The sequence below is a fragment of the Ascidia mentula genome, chromosome 4, assembly GCF_947561715.1.
Source record: "Ascidia mentula chromosome 4, kaAscMent1.1, whole genome shotgun sequence".
In the NCBI taxonomy this organism is placed as follows: Eukaryota; Metazoa; Chordata; class Ascidiacea; order Phlebobranchia; family Ascidiidae; genus Ascidia; species Ascidia mentula.
In genome coordinates, this window is record NC_138569.1 from 12989158 (window position 1) to 13005200 (window position 16043).

Sequence of the window (16043 nt, forward strand, 5' to 3'; positions counted from 1 at the left end):
ATTTTTCGTTTAATCGAAATCGCCTCTACAACACTTTTACTATTCGACACGCACGACAATTTTTCTCAACATGATCGATGCGCAATAAAAAATCGACGCCTTGGTGGAGACGGTGTTAACTGTTAAGGAGAGATGGTACTATTTAGTATGCCCTTGCGTGCTGAAGTTTTAACATCTGTTTTCGCAAAAAGCAAATGAATAGAAAACTCCAAATAATAATCAAACCCATAGTAGACGATGGTAAGATGGGCTTCTCAAGGATTTTTTTTTAATTTTAACTGTGCTTTTAAACCCGAAACATCGATTATGTTTTGAACAAAAGTCTTAATTTTTTTGCAGCAAAAGTTTTTTTTTAATTTCTTGCTTTGGATTATAAAATAAAGTTGCGACGTAATTTTTTAAATGTAGCTAAGAGTGCATTTAACTTTAATGAACTGAAGAAAGATGATGCAGGGATCGGGATGGTTAAAATGAGTGTATAGGAGGCCAATGGCCTAAAGAACCGTTTCCTAAATGTCTCAACGGATAATAGCTGTGTGTCTTGCCACAGCAATATTAGCGAGTCGAATCGAACTCGCAGGCCTAACAGACTGATTTTGAATATACAAATGAAATGCAGCTTTATTTTCTTGCAATACTGAGGTCACGTTACCTGGCTATAACAGCGACACAAAGTGGAAGAGAAAAGGGGAAATGTCACGCAACAACAGATAAAACTTGTCTTTATCCGCTGCAACCACGTAAAAAAAACATCGCTCTGAGCCAAGTACCAACCACAACAAATTGGCTACTTAGTCTAATAGCTTTCTAATCTGTTAAAATGTAGGCCTGCTTCCTTTCGGTGGAGAACCGGGATATCCTGGATCCAAAATTGTGGCAAGATGCGATCCCACTTTGTCAGAAAATACTTGCGGCAATCAAAACGCAAGCAGGTAAATTTATGATTTAGTAAGAATCACAAGGTATTTGGTGTGATAGCTCTAGGTGTGGACGGCAATTTCACTGTTTTATAGGTCTGATTGCCTACGGTGGAATTGTTGCTGGGATTCTCAGAACAAGACATGTTACCACACAACCAACAACAGTACGTGAAAAATATCATATTAGGGAAACCCCCACAATGAAAACTTGTCTGGTGCAGCTATAAACACTTTACCAGACAAATTAAAATCCATGTCTGCCAGTACAGGGAGTATAACTTTATTTTCTAAGTAGTCAATATACAATCGTCTTACTGAGTTTTAATTTTGGGGTTGAAAGTAGGACGACTACCAAAATAAGTTTGATTTTGTCTAAAACAAAAGCATTGCGATATTGCCCATTTGCAACTGTGTTATTAAGCTTTGTAGATACCCAAAATTTGACACACTGTTATGAATCACTAACATTGAATATCATGGGTGCTTAAGGACATAAACAACATCCGTTGAGTCTATTATTTCGGTTGTGAACATATTTTTATATTTAATTTTAAATAAGTATTTGCTATTGTTTGCAGTCATACACATTCGTGGGAATTGTCCACCTGGATTTGTCAACCCTCCTAGATGTGATGGTTGGGACTAATTTTTTTTTTGGTTTACACAGTAAAGCTAAAAGAAGTTTATATATATATACAAATAATGTACATTACACAGACGCTAATATGCAATTAAGTAAATATGTTGTTTACAGAAATCAATGAGTGTGTTCCTAATCCCTGTCTTAATGGAGGAAATTGTGTTGATGCTATCAATGGATATTCGTGTAAATGTCCTTTTGCCAATGCTGGTTCTAACTGTGAAAAATGTATGCACCAAATTAGCTGTTACCAGTTGTTTAAAGCTTGTCATTCAAGTTAAAAAATAAAAAGAATCTTTAAAATACTGCATAGTATTGCATGAGGGTCTTTAATATGTAAACTCAGTTTGTATTAAACTATATTTTCTATGGCTACCAAAATGAATTATTTTTTAGCATGTTCTTTGCCTCCTGATTTGCCAAATGGATATTATTCTCCTGTAAATATTCCACCAGTTTACCAAACAGCATCGACTGTTACTTATATGTGCAATAATAATTATGTTTTATCTGGAGATAAATCTATAACCTGTCTTGCGACTGGTCGTTGGACAGCTGTCCTTGCAATCTGCATGCAGATCGGTAAATAATGAGCATTTAATGATTAAGAACATTTTTTTTAACATTGTTGTTTAGTATGCACTGATCCTTTACCTCTGGAAAATGGAATTGTATCTCCAGTAAAGTCAGAATATGCAGTCAATGAAGTTGTTAGTTATGACTGCAACACAGGATATATTTTGAAAGGTATACCCACAGTGGTGTGCCAAAATACTGGAAAATTTAGCACTCTTACAGCCACATGTATTAAAGGTAAAACTATGCTAATTGTACACTTAACATTTTGTTACAGGAACACTTGTTTTCAAACAATTGCATGAGAAAAAATACTTTCTAAAATCTTACCATATCATTACAATGTCTTCGTTTTGATTAAAGTGGTTTTGTATTTTTAAAGGTCTGATTTAAATTTTGTTTTTAACAATTTTGCTTTGAGTTTTATTATATTTTGCTTTTGAGTGTTGGTATACATTTCTATCAAAACATTCTTTCCATTAGTTAAACATCTTTTGCTTCCTTGTGAAGGCTTACATATTTACAATGTTTTTTTTATACATTAACAAATGTTCTATTTTTTTCTATATTCTTCTTAATTGCATGAATCTAAAATATTATGATATCAGAGTGCATATGAATATGAACGTAGTCATGCAAGAAATTCTCTCTACATATAATGGCAATAAATCCTACTTTAAACTTTCAATTTGACTTTTTGTGTTAAACTGTAAGTGTGTTCAATGCTCCAGAATTTATAATTCCAAAAGATTTTATTTCAAAGCTATTTTGTCAAGTAGCATTTTGGTGTTGTATTTCAGTTCAATATTTGCATTTTTTGCCAGTTTGTCTAGACCCCCCATCTCTTACGAATGGCGGATTCACTCCTATAGTTATTCCACCCATGTATGCAATTGGAGAGAGTGTTACATACTCATGTGATAGCGGATATGTTCTGAGTGGATTAAACACAGCAACTTGTAAAAACAATGGACAATTTACTTCTTTGTCTGCTTCATGTGCAAAAGGTAAACTTCAGTTTATAGCTTAAGATTGAAATGAGAAAGTGTAAGTGTAAGCAACATTAAAACACTTGCAGTGTGCTCCAATCCACCAACGTTACTCAATGGAAATTTTAAGTCACAAGATATGTACAATATAAATGATATTGTCACATACCAATGCAACAAAGGATATAAATTAGTTGGAACATCACAAATAAGGTGTCGTCAGACTGGGACTTTTAACAGTCTTAAAGCAAAATGTGTTAGAGGTATTCAATTGTTAAATATACATGATAATGTTACAATATCTGAAAAATTTTGTTTTTCTAGTATGTTTGAAACCAACGGTTTTGCCAAATGGAATTTACACCCCCAAAAAATCATCATTTGAGTATAATATCAACGACGTTGTTACATATCAATGTAAAAAAGGCTTTAGATTAGAGGGTCCGAACACTGCTAAATGTTTAGCGACTGGTTTTTTTACCAAATTAAAGGCAGCTTGCATTCGAGGTTGGTTGGTTTGTGTCAGAGTTTTCTGAGCACCCAAGTTCATTTCTTCCATGTTTAATTTCAGTGTGTTTAAAACCAAACATATTGAAAAATGGTTTTTACAAGCCAAAGAGAAAGGATTCGATGTACCGCATAAAACAAATCATTAAGTACTATTGTAGACAAGGATACAAAATAGTGGGCAAATCTACTAGTAAATGCCAACGTAATGGAAAATTTTCTTTCTTAGCTGCATCATGTGTAAAAGGTATGTGTAAAATTGATTCGGTGAATTCCATGTTTGTTACATGTTTTCAAAGGGGGGAGGGGGGTCATTCACCTTATTAAGTACATATCTTGTATTGTGTTTGTGTGTGCTCTTATTGCCTAAGTATCATTAACATATGTAAATATAGATTTGATCACAAAGAAAAAGGGCCAGTTCAACATTTCTGTACAAGTAGTTATTTTTGTTGCAATGAAGAAAATGGTTAAGGGAATATAATTTAAGTGTTTTTTATATATTTTCAAAATAAATATCTTTTGTGCAAATTTTAGTTTGCGCTCAACCACCTACTTTAACCCATGGAGTATTTACACCAGTTAATAATCCAGTTATTTATGATGTAAATGAAGTGGTTACATATACATGCAATAGTGGCTACAGATTGGATGGTTCAGACACTGTTACATGCCAGAGCAGTGGCCAGTTTACATCTTTATCTGCAACTTGTACCCAAGGTAGGACATTTTATTCCTTAATATGACAATAAATGAAGCCATATCGTACATTGTACAAATATTTAATCAAAATAAAATATTTTTGTGAATTTTAGTATGCAGTCAACCACCAACTTTAACCGATGGAGCATTCACACCAGTTCGTAATCCAGTTATTTATGATGTAAATGAAGTGGTTACATATACATGCAATAGTGGTTACAGATTGGATGGTTCAGACACTGTTACATGCCAGAGCAGTGGTCAGTTTACATCTTTATCTGCAACTTGTACCCAAGGTGGGACATTTTATTCCTTAATATGACAATAAATGAAGGCATATCGTACACTGTACAAATATTTAATTAAAATAAAATATTTTTGTGAATTTTAGTATGCAGTCAACCACCTACTTTAACCGATGGAGCATTCACACCAGTTCGTAATCCAGTTATTTATGATGTAAATGAAGTGGTTACATATACATGCAATAGTGGTTACAGATTGGATGGTTCAGACACTGTTACATGCCGGAGCAGTGGTCAGTTTACATCTTTATCTGCAACATGTACCCAAGGTAAGACATACTAATTTTATTCAAACAAAAACTAAAAATGACATAGTATAAAGATACTTGTTTATAAAATGATGTATTTTTTTGTGAATTTTAGTTTGCACTCAACCACCAACTTTAACCAACGGAGTATTTAAACCAGTTAATAATCCAGTTATTTATGATGTAAATGAAGTGGTGACATATACATGCAATAGTGGTTACAGATTGGATGGTTCAAACACTGTAACATGCCAGAGCAGTGGCCAGTTTACATCTTTATCTGCAACTTGTACCCAAGGTGAAAAATTTGTGTTTTTTTCAAGCAAAATTTAAAAGGGAAATAATGTATAGTACTTTTTTGTAATTTAATATTTTTTGTGAATTTTAGGTTGCACTCAACCACCTACTTTAACCAACGGAGTATTTACACCGGTTAATAATCCAGTTATTTATGATGTAAATGAAGTGGTGACATATACATGCAATAGTGGTTACAGATTGGATGGTTCAGACACTGTTACATGCCAGAGCAGTGGCCAGTTTACATCTTTATCTGCAACGTGTACCCAAGGTAAGACATACTAATTTTATTCAAACAAAAACTAAAAATGACATAGTATAAAGATACTTGTTTATAAAATGATGTATTTTTTTGTGAATTTTAGTTTGCACTCAACCACCAACTTTAACCAATGGAGTATTTAAACCAGTTAATAATCCAGTTATTTATGATGTAAATGAAGTGGTGACATATACATGCAATAGTGGTTACAGATTGGATGGTTCAGACACTGTTACATGCCAGAGCAGTGGCCAGTTTACATCTTTATCTGCAACGTGTACCCAAGGTAAGACATACTAATTTTATTCAAACAAAAACTAAAAATGACATAGTATAAAGATACTTGTTTGTAAAATGATGTATTTTTTTGTGAATTTTAGTTTGCACTCAACCACCAACTTTAACCAACGGAGTATTTAAACCAGTTAATAATCCAGTTATTTATGATGTAAATGAAGTGGTGACATATACATGCAATAGTGGTTACAGATTGGATGGTTCAGACACTGTTACATGCCAGAGCAGTGGCCAGTTTACATCTTTATCTGCAACGTGTACCCAAGGTAAGACATACTAATTTTATTCAAACAAAAACTAAAAATGACATAGTGTAAAGATACTTGTTTATAAAATGATGTATTTTTTTGTGAATTTTAGTTTGCACTCAACCACCAACTTTAACCAATGGAGTATTTACACCAGTTTATAATCCAGTTATTTATGATGTAAATGAAGTGGTGACATATACATGCAATAGTGGTTACAGATTGGATGGTTCAGACACTGTTACATGCCAGAGCAGTGGCCAGTTTACATCTTTATCTGCAACTTGTACCCAAGGTGAAAAATTTGTGTTTTTTTCAAGCAAAATTTAAAAGGGAAATAATGTATAGTACTTTTTTGTAATTTAATATTTTTTGTGAATTTTAGTTTGCACTCAACCACCAACTTTAACCAATGGAGTATTTACACCAGTTTATAATCCAGTTATTTATGATGTAAATGAAGTGGTTACATATACATGCAATAGTGGTTACAGATTGGATGGTTCAGACACTGTTACATGCCAGAGCAGTGGTCAGTTCACATCTTTATCTGCAACTTGTGATCCAGGTGATTATTTTATAATTTCTGTAATAATGAAACAAAACTTCGAATATTCCTATATTTCCATGCTGATTTGTTTTATTATGTGAAATTTTGTTAGTTACGTAAATTTTTTGAACAAACAAATATATTCTGAAATTTATGTCTTTTGTTACTTTTGTTTTTTTGTAGTTTGTAAATTTGGTGTTTCTACTATTTACTGTCAGAGTTATAAATTACTCGTTTTTCAAAATGCAATTTATAGTTACTCAATTTATTGTTTTTCAAATCAAAGGTTCAAAGATCTTATTATATGATTATTACAAGTTTTTGGCACATTTGTTGAATTAGCCACATTATATTCTGTTCACAGAAATACAGTGTAAAGATCCACCAACACTCTCCAATGGACAGTTTACTCCAGTTCAAATTCCAGCTTTATATGACGTTGAGGCAATTGTAACTTACTCATGTCGATCTGGATATCGCATTGATGGAACGCCAACTGTATCATGTTTAATTGAAGGCTCTTTTAGTACCTTAGAAGCAGTCTGTGTACGAGGTACAGCACAAAAATTATTTACAGACTAATCAAATATGCTTGGTTTGTTGTTGTCTTTTTGCACAACTATTCTTGAAGAAACCATGTTTACATAATTACTCATACATTTTAAAAAGTTTTCAAGATAAAGCATAAATTTTGTAAACTAATTTATGCTAAAAGATTATTACCAAAATGCAGATATTAAACCTTGAGTTAAAAAACTAAAATTTTTGTGTCCCTATGTTATTGTATGTTACTTATTCCTGGCAGAAGTTTTATTTGTACCAATGTTCTGTATTGTCCAGGGTTACTTAAATAGAGTTTGTGACCCAGCTGGGGTCGCATGAAAAATAGTATGGGTTTCAAAGAATTCCAGTAATACACAAGATACATATATAACTGTACTATTTCACAAACCATTCTTCCAGACATGTAAGCTGCACCACTACATAGTCTGTGAAGTCATTTCATTAAAAGTTTGTTTAAATATCTACAATTTAGAGAACTTTTACAAAAAGGGTCACAGAAAATTTCATTTGAATTTTTGTTTAATTTCATTTGAATTATTTGAAAGCGATCACAAGAAAAAAATTGGGAATCTCTTTTTATAAGCAATTATATATTTTTATGTTAGCTCCTGACACAAAGATCTACTTTTACAAATTTTGTCTAGATAGTGATTTTATGTTTTAGTGACTAAAATAGATTGGCATTGTAGATGCCTGGTTGTTCCAATTTTTTTATGGCAATTCTTTAAACTAGTTTGCAGTGTTCCACCTGAGTTGGTCAATGGAGAATATACTCCTTCAAGTGAAACATATGATGTAAATGATGTAGTAACATATTCATGTGATACTGGATACAAGTTAGACGGCTCTTCAACAGTTACATGTCTTAACAATGGTGATTTTACCCAACTAACATCAGTATGTGTGAAAGGTACTGAAAATTTGTGACCAATTTTGTAAATATGCAACATTTCAGTGAATTGTAAAAGGTGCATTATATTTGTTGATGTATAACCATATGTTTTCTGTGCCAAATTTTAGTTTGCGAGAATCCAACATCTCTTCAAAATGGAAATTTTTCACCAAAACCAGATCCTTTGATTTATGATATTGAAGAAACAATAACTTATACTTGTGATTCTGGCTATGTTTTGGATGGTGCAAGTACAACAACATGTCAAGCAAATGGCCAATTTACTCCTCTTTTGGCTACATGCCTTGAAGGTAATTCTTTGATGGAAATGTTGCACTATCCAGATGTTAAGTTCTAAGAAACCTTAACTTTATTTTAGTTTGTGAAGTCGTGCCTGGTCTTGAGAATGGTCAGTTTACTCCTATAAGAGATCCATCAATTTATCAGCAGAGTGAACAGGTTGTGTATACATGCGATACTGGTTATAAACTTGATGGTTCAGACACAATTACATGTCAAATGGATGGACAGTTTTCTTTATTATTGGCAACCTGCTTGAAAGGTTTCTGAGTTTTATTGTGTGGGTAAACAAGATATATTATTGCGAAATACTATTTGTAGTTTGTTCAAATCCACCTTCTCTGATGAATGGAGCATTTTCACCTGTTCACGATACAGGAATTTATGACATAAATGAAGTGGTCACGTACACTTGTAACAGTGAATATAGGTTAGATGGTCATGATTCTGTAACTTGTCAAGATGATGGTCAGTTTTCATCTCTATTTGCTTCTTGTACAAAAGGTAGACTGTCAATACAAATTATACAGTGTAGTTTTATTTTTTAAGGTTTTTGTTTTTAATCTTACAGTCACTGTTTGTACCACACCACCTTTGTTGAATAATGGTGACTATTCTCCACTTCAAGATGTGTTTTATGTAAATGATGTTGTGACCTACACATGTAACAGTGGGTTTGAACTTTCGGGTTTAGGCACAATTGTTTGTGAAAGCAATGGAGAATTTTCTTCTTTTTCGGCAGTATGTAATCAAGGTAAATATCTAATAATAACAATAATTTGCGGTCCGTATAATTTGATTCATTGGTAATTTTTTGTTTTAAACAAAGCAAGCACATCTTGTTCCAATCCACCATTACTTGAAAATGGAAAATTTACACCTGTGAGAAACCCATCAGTTTATGGGGTTGATGAAATTGTCACGTACAGCTGTAACCCAGGATATAACTTAGTTGGAAGCAGTACAATTAATTGTCTGATAAGTGGAGAATTTGCAAGTCTTTCAGCGAATTGTGAACAAGGTGCATTGTTGTTTTATGTATAGTTTTTCATAAGTTTTGAAACAGAAATATATTGTCAAAAGTAACAGAATGAGTTTTTATATTGTGTAATGAAATTTTTAGTCACTGTATGTGAGAATCCCGCAACTATTTCTAATGGAGAGTTTGAACCTCTATATGATCCACCCATATACAATGTGGATGATGTTGTTATGTATTCGTGTAATCCCGGGTATAGACTAGATGGGGCAAGCACCATTTTATGTGGGGCTGATGGTATGTTTTCAACAACAACTGCAACCTGTGTAAGAAGTAAGTCGTAATTCCTAATATAATTGGAAACCTATTTAGACAGTGAATTTGGTAGGTTATGTTCCCTCATTTTGTGATCCAAACAATACATGAGATATGTTTAGTGATAATTTATAACATATCTAGAATTTGACAAAATAAAGATTTTTCTTCCTAATTTAATACAGGCTAATTATCACTGAATATAAATTGTTTATTGCTGAATACTGCCCTTCTGGTAAACTTTATTTTATTGACGTTTCTCAACGTTTCGGCTGTTATGCAACAGCCTTAACTGTGTCCACTTTTTTAAACTTACATTTCTTACCTCCTAATGAAGGCTGTTGCATAACAACCGAAACGTTGAGAAACGTCATTAAAGTAAAGTTTACCAGAAGGGCAGTATTCAGCAATAAATATGCATGGTAGCATCAGTAACAATTTATAAATTGTTTAGTTTGCACTGATCCACCAACACTTACTAATGGGGCATTTACACCTGTTAACAATCTTCTGATTTATGATACCAATGAAGTGGTAACATACACTTGCAACAGTGGTTATAGATTGGATGGATCAGATGTAGTTACATGTCAAAGCGATGGACAGTTCTCTGTATTGTCTGCTATTTGCACTCCAGGTAATATACAATCACTGACTTTTAGTTGATATAAAATATATGTTTGACCACTTTTGTCAAACATCTGTGAATCTAAAGTTGTGATTGATGATAATTTTCTCCTTATTTACTCTTATTGAAATGTGTGTTATGTTTAGTTTGCTTCGACCCACCTTCTCTTCAAAATGGTGTTTTTGCACCAGTTAATAGCCCTGCTTATTATGAAGTTAATGATGTCATTACATACACTTGCAATGATGGATATCGCCTTGATGGGTCAGACACTGTTGTGTGCATGGTCAATTTAGAATTTTCACAGTTTGCAGCGGTTTGTACATTAGGTAAATTTACTTGGGTTAAATTGACATGAATTAAATTACTCTTTTACATACAAAAGTTTCAACTTGAATATAGGTTGCATGAACCCACCAAATTTAAACAATGGATATTTTTCACCGGTACATTCACCCTTATTTTATGACATCAATGACATTTTGTCTTATTCCTGCAATGATGGTTTTATTTTAAACGGACTCCATACCATAACTTGTGAGAGCAGTGGTGAATTTACATCACTTTCAGCATCATGTACTCAAGGTATACTTTGTGCAATGAAAATTAGTTGAAAAGAGTTAAATTTCTGTTTTACACAGTTTGCATTGATCCACCTACACTTAATAATGGACAATATCTTCCTGTCCATGACCCACCCAATTATTCTATTGGTGAAATTATTTCTTATACTTGTAAAAGTGGATACGAGCTAAATGGAGATGAGACTGTCACATGTCAGAGTGATGGCTCATTTACAAGTTTGACAGCCATATGTGTTCAAAGTGAGTATAATGTAATTGGGTTTGACAAATTCGAAATTTTTTTTTACCTTAATGGAACATGTATATAACTGGCATTCCAGCATAATTTTGAAGTAACATTTAGTAAAAGATTTTGAAAAAGTATTTGGTTTGCTTATTTGAGCAATAAACCACAAAAAATAATGTGGTACAACCTAACCTTAGTTTAAACATCCATGAGTTCCATACCCACTTCCCAACTGGTGAAAGTTATGGATTCGCTTGTTTACCATTGGTGATGAACTAACATAGTGCATTGTTTCATGCAATAAAAAAGCAAAACCAGAATGGAAATGTCTAAAGCTCAAATGATTGTATTATTAAATTTTTTATGCCGATTTTAGTTTGCGCTGAACCACCTACTTTAACCAATGGAGTATTTACACCAGTTCATAATCCAGTTATTTATGATGTAAATGAAGTGGTGGCGTATACATGCAATAGTGGTTACAGATTGGATGGTTCAGATACTGTTACATGTCAGAGCAGTGGCCAGTTTACATCTTTATCTGCAACTTGTACCCAAGGTGAAACAAGTTTATTTTATTATTGCAAAGTAAAAGAGGAAATTGTATAAAATATCTTTTTTTGTTAAATAACATATATGTTGTGAATTTTAGTTTGCACTCAACCACCAACTTTAACCAATGGAGTATTTACACCTGTTAATAATCCAGTTATTTATGATGTAAATGAAGTGGTGGCGTATACATGCAATAGTGGTTACAGATTGGATGGTTCAGATACTGTTACATGTCAGAGCAGTGGCCAGTTTACATCTTTATCTGCAACTTGTACCCAAGGTGAAACAAGTTTATTTTATTATTGCAAAGTAAAAGAGGAAATTGTATAAAATATCTTTTTTTGTTAAATAACATATATGTTGTGAATTTTAGTTTGCACTCAACCACCAACTTTAACCAATGGAGTATTTACACCTGTTAATAATCCAGTTATTTATGATGTAAATGAAGTGGTGACATATACATGTAATAGTGGTTATAGACTGGATGGTTCAGACACTGTTACATGTCAGAGCAGTGGCCAGTTTACATCGTTATCTGCAACTTGTACCCAAGGTGAAACAAGTTTATTTTATTTTTACAAAACTAAAAAAGGAATCAGTTTCAAGTATCTTTTTTGTTGAATAACATATATGTTGTGAATTTTAGTTTGCACTCAACCACCAACTTTAACCAATGGAGTATTTACACCAGTTAATAATCCAGTTATTTATGATGTAAATAAAGTGGTGACATATACATGCAATAGTGGTTACAGACTCGATGGTTCAGACACTGTTACATGCCAGAGCAGTGGTCAGTTTACATCGTTATCTGCAACTTGTACCCAAGGTAAAACAAGTTTATTTTATTTTTACAAAACTAAAAAAGGAATCAGTTTCAAGTATCTTTTTTGTTGAATAACATAAATGTTGTGAATTTTAGTTTGCACTGAACCACCTACTTTAACCAATGGAGCATTTACACCAGTTCGTAATCCAGTTATTTATGATGTAAATGAAGTGGTGACATATACATGCAATAGTGGTTACAGACTTGATGGTTCAGACACTGTTACATGCCAGAGCAGTGGCCAGTTTACATCTTTATCTGCAACTTGTACACAAGGTATGCAAAATTACTGAAAATGTTAATGGAATGTTGATCTACATCTAAATTTTTTGTCAATTTTAAGTATTAGAAAACACAAATCATAATTTTTCAGTGTGCAGAGATCCACCAACACTTTCTAATGGGCAGTTTACACCTGTTCAAGTACTTTACGATATTGGGGAAAAAGTTACCTATTCATGTAGATCTGGATATGAAATTTCTGGCGGCACTTTCGTCACCTGCTTAGATGATGGTACATATTCACCCTTACAGGCAACATGTCAGATAGGTAATCCCATGTTCATTTCTATAAACCATTAAGCGCATGATGCTATATTAAATGCCTTGTGTAGTTGTATTTAATATAAAGCTTCATGTTCAGCATAATGCAAAGAGGTTTGCTCACATTGCAATTCCTAAAAATTTTACTATCTGCCGTCAGAGTTCAAAATTGTCTTCCATAAGAATATAAACTTTATTAAACATATCAAAAATGTATTGTTTCCATAGTTTGCAGTGTTCCACCTGAGTTGGTCAATGGAGAATATACTCCTTCAAGTGAAACATATGATGTAAATGATGTAGTAACATATTCATGTGATACTGGATACAAGTTAGACGGCTCTTCAACAGTTACATGTCTTAACAATGGTGATTTTACGCAACTAACATCAGTATGTGTGAAAGGTACTGAAAATTTGTGACCAATTTTATAAACATGCAAACTTGTCAGTGAATTGTAAAAGATGCATTATATTTGTTGATGTATAACCATATGTTTTCTGTGCCAAATTTTAGTTTGCGAGAATCCAACATCTCTTCAAAATGGAAATTTTTCACCAAAACCAGATCCTTTGATTTATGATATTGAAGAAACAATAACTTATACTTGTGATTCTGGCTATGTTTTGGATGGTGCAAGTACAACAACATGTCAAGCAAATGGCCAATTTACTCCTCTTTTGGCTACATGCCTTGATGGTAATTTTTTGATGGAAATGTTGCACTATCCAGATGTTAAGTTCTAAGAAACCTTAACTTTATTTTAGTTTGTGAAGTCGTGCCTGGTCTTGAGAATGGTCAGTTTACTCCTATAAGAGATCCATCAATTTATCAGCAGAGTGAACAGGTTGTGTATACATGCGATACTGGTTATAAACTTGATGGTTCAGACACAATTACATGTCAAATGGATGGACAGTTTTCTTTATTATTGGCAACCTGCTTGAAAGGTTTCTGAGTTTTATTGTGTGGGTAAACAAGATATAATATTGCGAAATACTATTTGTAGTTTGTTCAAATCCACCTCCTCTGGTGAATGGAGCATTTTCACCTGTTCACGATACAGGAATTTATGACATAAATGAAGTGGTTACGTACACTTGTAACAGTGAATATAGGTTAGATGGTCATGATTCTGTAACTTGTCAAGATGATGGTCAGTTTTCATCTCTATTTGCTTCTTGTACAAAAGGTAGACTGTCAATACAAATTATACAGTGTAGTTTTATTTTTTAAGGTTTTTGTTTTTTGCAGTCACTGTTTGTACCACACCACCTTTGTTGAATAATGGTGACTATTCTCCAGTTCAAGATGTGTTTTATGTAAATGATGTTGTGACCTACACATGTAACAGTGGGTTTGAACTTTCGGGTTTAGGCACAATTGTTTGTGAAAGCAATGGAGAATTTTCTTCTTTTTCGGCAGTATGTAATCAAGGTAAATATCTAATGATAACAATAATTTGCGGTCCGTATAAATTGATTCACTGGTAATTTTTTGTTTTAAACAAAGCAAGCACATCTTGCTCCAATCCACCATTACTTGAAAATGGAAAATTTACACCTGTGAGAAACCCATCAGTTTATGGGGTTGATGAAATTGTCACGTACAGCTGTAACCCAGGATATAACTTAGTTGGAAGCAGTACAATTAATTGTCTGATAAGCGGAGAATTCGCAAGTCTTTCAGCGAATTGTGAACAAGGTGCATTGTTGTTTTATGTATAGTTTTTCATAAGTTTTGAAACTGAAATATATTGTCAAAAGTAACAGAATGAGTTTTTATATTGTGTAATGAAATTTTTAGTCACTGTATGTGAGAATCCCGCAACTATTTCTAATGGAGAGTTTGCACCTCTATATGATCCACCCATATACAATGTGGATGATGTTGTTACGTATTCGTGTAATCCCGGGTATAGACTAGATGGGGCAAGCACCATTTTATGTGGGGCTGATGGTATGTTTTCAACAACAACTGCAACCTGTGCAAGAAGTAAGTCGTAATTCTTAATATAATTGGAAACCTATGTAGACATTGAATTTGGTAGGTTATGTTTTCTCATTTTGTGATCCAAACAATACATGAGATATGTTTAGTGATGAATTATAACAAATCTAGAATTTGGCAAAATGAAGATTTTTCTTCCTAATTTAATCCAGGCTAATTATCACTGAATATAAATTGTTTATTGCTGAATACTGCCCTTCTGGCAAACTTTATTTTATTAACGTTTCTCAACGTTTCGGTTGTTATGCAACAGCCTTCATCAGGAGGTAAGTAATGTAAGTTTAAAAAAGTGGACACAGTTGAGGCACAAAAACCCTTTCTTATCGTTTTTTCGCTTCTTCTTTTGTAGCGTATTTTCTTTGTTTTTGTGTCTCAACTGTGTCCACTTTTTTAAACTTACATTACTTACCTCCTGATGAAGGCTGTTGCATAACAACCGAAACGTTGAGAAACGTTAATAAAATAAAGTTTGCCAGAAGGGCAGTATTCAGCAATAAATATGCATGGCAGCATCAGTAACAATTTATAAATTGTTTAGTTTGCACTGATCCACCAACACTTACTAATGGGGTATTTACACCTGTTAACAATCTTCTGATTTATGATACCAATGAAGTGGTAACATACACTTGCAACAGTGGTTATAGATTGGATGGATCAGATGTAGTTACATGTCAAAGCGATGGACAGTTCTCTGTATTGACTGCTATTTGCACTCCAGGTAATATACAATCACTGACTTTTAGTTGATATAAAATATATGTTTGACCACTTTTGTCAAATATCTGTGAATCTATAAGTTGTGATTGATGATAATTTTTTCCTTATTTACTCTTATTGAAATGTGTGTTATGTTTAGTTTGCTTCGACCCACCTTCTCTTCAAAATGGTGTTTTTGCACCAGTTAATAGCCCTGCTTATTATGAAGTTAATGATGTCATTACATACACTTGCAATGATGGATATCGCCTTGATGGGTCAGACACTGTTGTGTGCATGGTTAATTTAGAATTTTCACAGTTTGCAGCTGTTTGTACATTAGGTAAATTTACTTGGGTTAAATTGACATGA

At 33.1% G+C, this 16043-nt stretch overlaps 1 protein-coding gene across 1 annotated transcript in view; it reads left to right on the forward strand.

Moving 5' to 3' along the window:
- The window catches only part of LOC145898112 (CUB and sushi domain-containing protein 3-like), a 30378-nt gene that overhangs the window by 1759 nt on the left and 12576 nt on the right, over window positions 1–16043 (forward strand). Inside the window, exons 5-44 of the mRNA XM_082986549.1 lie at window positions 827–932; window positions 1014–1084; window positions 1499–1555; window positions 1675–1788; window positions 1957–2142; window positions 2197–2373; window positions 2961–3143; window positions 3215–3388; window positions 3450–3632; window positions 3697–3879; window positions 4170–4352; window positions 4448–4630; window positions 4726–4908; window positions 5003–5185; window positions 5276–5458; window positions 5553–5735; window positions 5830–6012; window positions 6107–6289; window positions 6380–6562; window positions 6909–7097; window positions 8380–8562; window positions 8622–8804; window positions 8872–9054; window positions 9130–9321; window positions 10049–10231; window positions 11409–11591; window positions 11685–11867; window positions 11961–12143; window positions 12237–12419; window positions 12513–12695; window positions 12793–12969; window positions 13191–13367; window positions 13479–13661; window positions 13730–13912; window positions 13972–14154; window positions 14217–14399; window positions 14475–14666; window positions 14769–14957; window positions 15511–15693; window positions 15832–16014. Of these exons, the coding sequence (XP_082842675.1) occupies window positions 827–932; window positions 1014–1084; window positions 1499–1555; window positions 1675–1788; window positions 1957–2142; window positions 2197–2373; window positions 2961–3143; window positions 3215–3388; window positions 3450–3632; window positions 3697–3879; window positions 4170–4352; window positions 4448–4630; window positions 4726–4908; window positions 5003–5185; window positions 5276–5458; window positions 5553–5735; window positions 5830–6012; window positions 6107–6289; window positions 6380–6562; window positions 6909–7097; window positions 8380–8562; window positions 8622–8804; window positions 8872–9054; window positions 9130–9321; window positions 10049–10231; window positions 11409–11591; window positions 11685–11867; window positions 11961–12143; window positions 12237–12419; window positions 12513–12695; window positions 12793–12969; window positions 13191–13367; window positions 13479–13661; window positions 13730–13912; window positions 13972–14154; window positions 14217–14399; window positions 14475–14666; window positions 14769–14957; window positions 15511–15693; window positions 15832–16014 (6942 nt within the window). The remainder of the gene's footprint in view (window positions 1–826; window positions 933–1013; window positions 1085–1498; window positions 1556–1674; window positions 1789–1956; window positions 2143–2196; window positions 2374–2960; window positions 3144–3214; window positions 3389–3449; window positions 3633–3696; window positions 3880–4169; window positions 4353–4447; window positions 4631–4725; window positions 4909–5002; window positions 5186–5275; window positions 5459–5552; window positions 5736–5829; window positions 6013–6106; window positions 6290–6379; window positions 6563–6908; window positions 7098–8379; window positions 8563–8621; window positions 8805–8871; window positions 9055–9129; window positions 9322–10048; window positions 10232–11408; window positions 11592–11684; window positions 11868–11960; window positions 12144–12236; window positions 12420–12512; window positions 12696–12792; window positions 12970–13190; window positions 13368–13478; window positions 13662–13729; window positions 13913–13971; window positions 14155–14216; window positions 14400–14474; window positions 14667–14768; window positions 14958–15510; window positions 15694–15831; window positions 16015–16043) is intronic.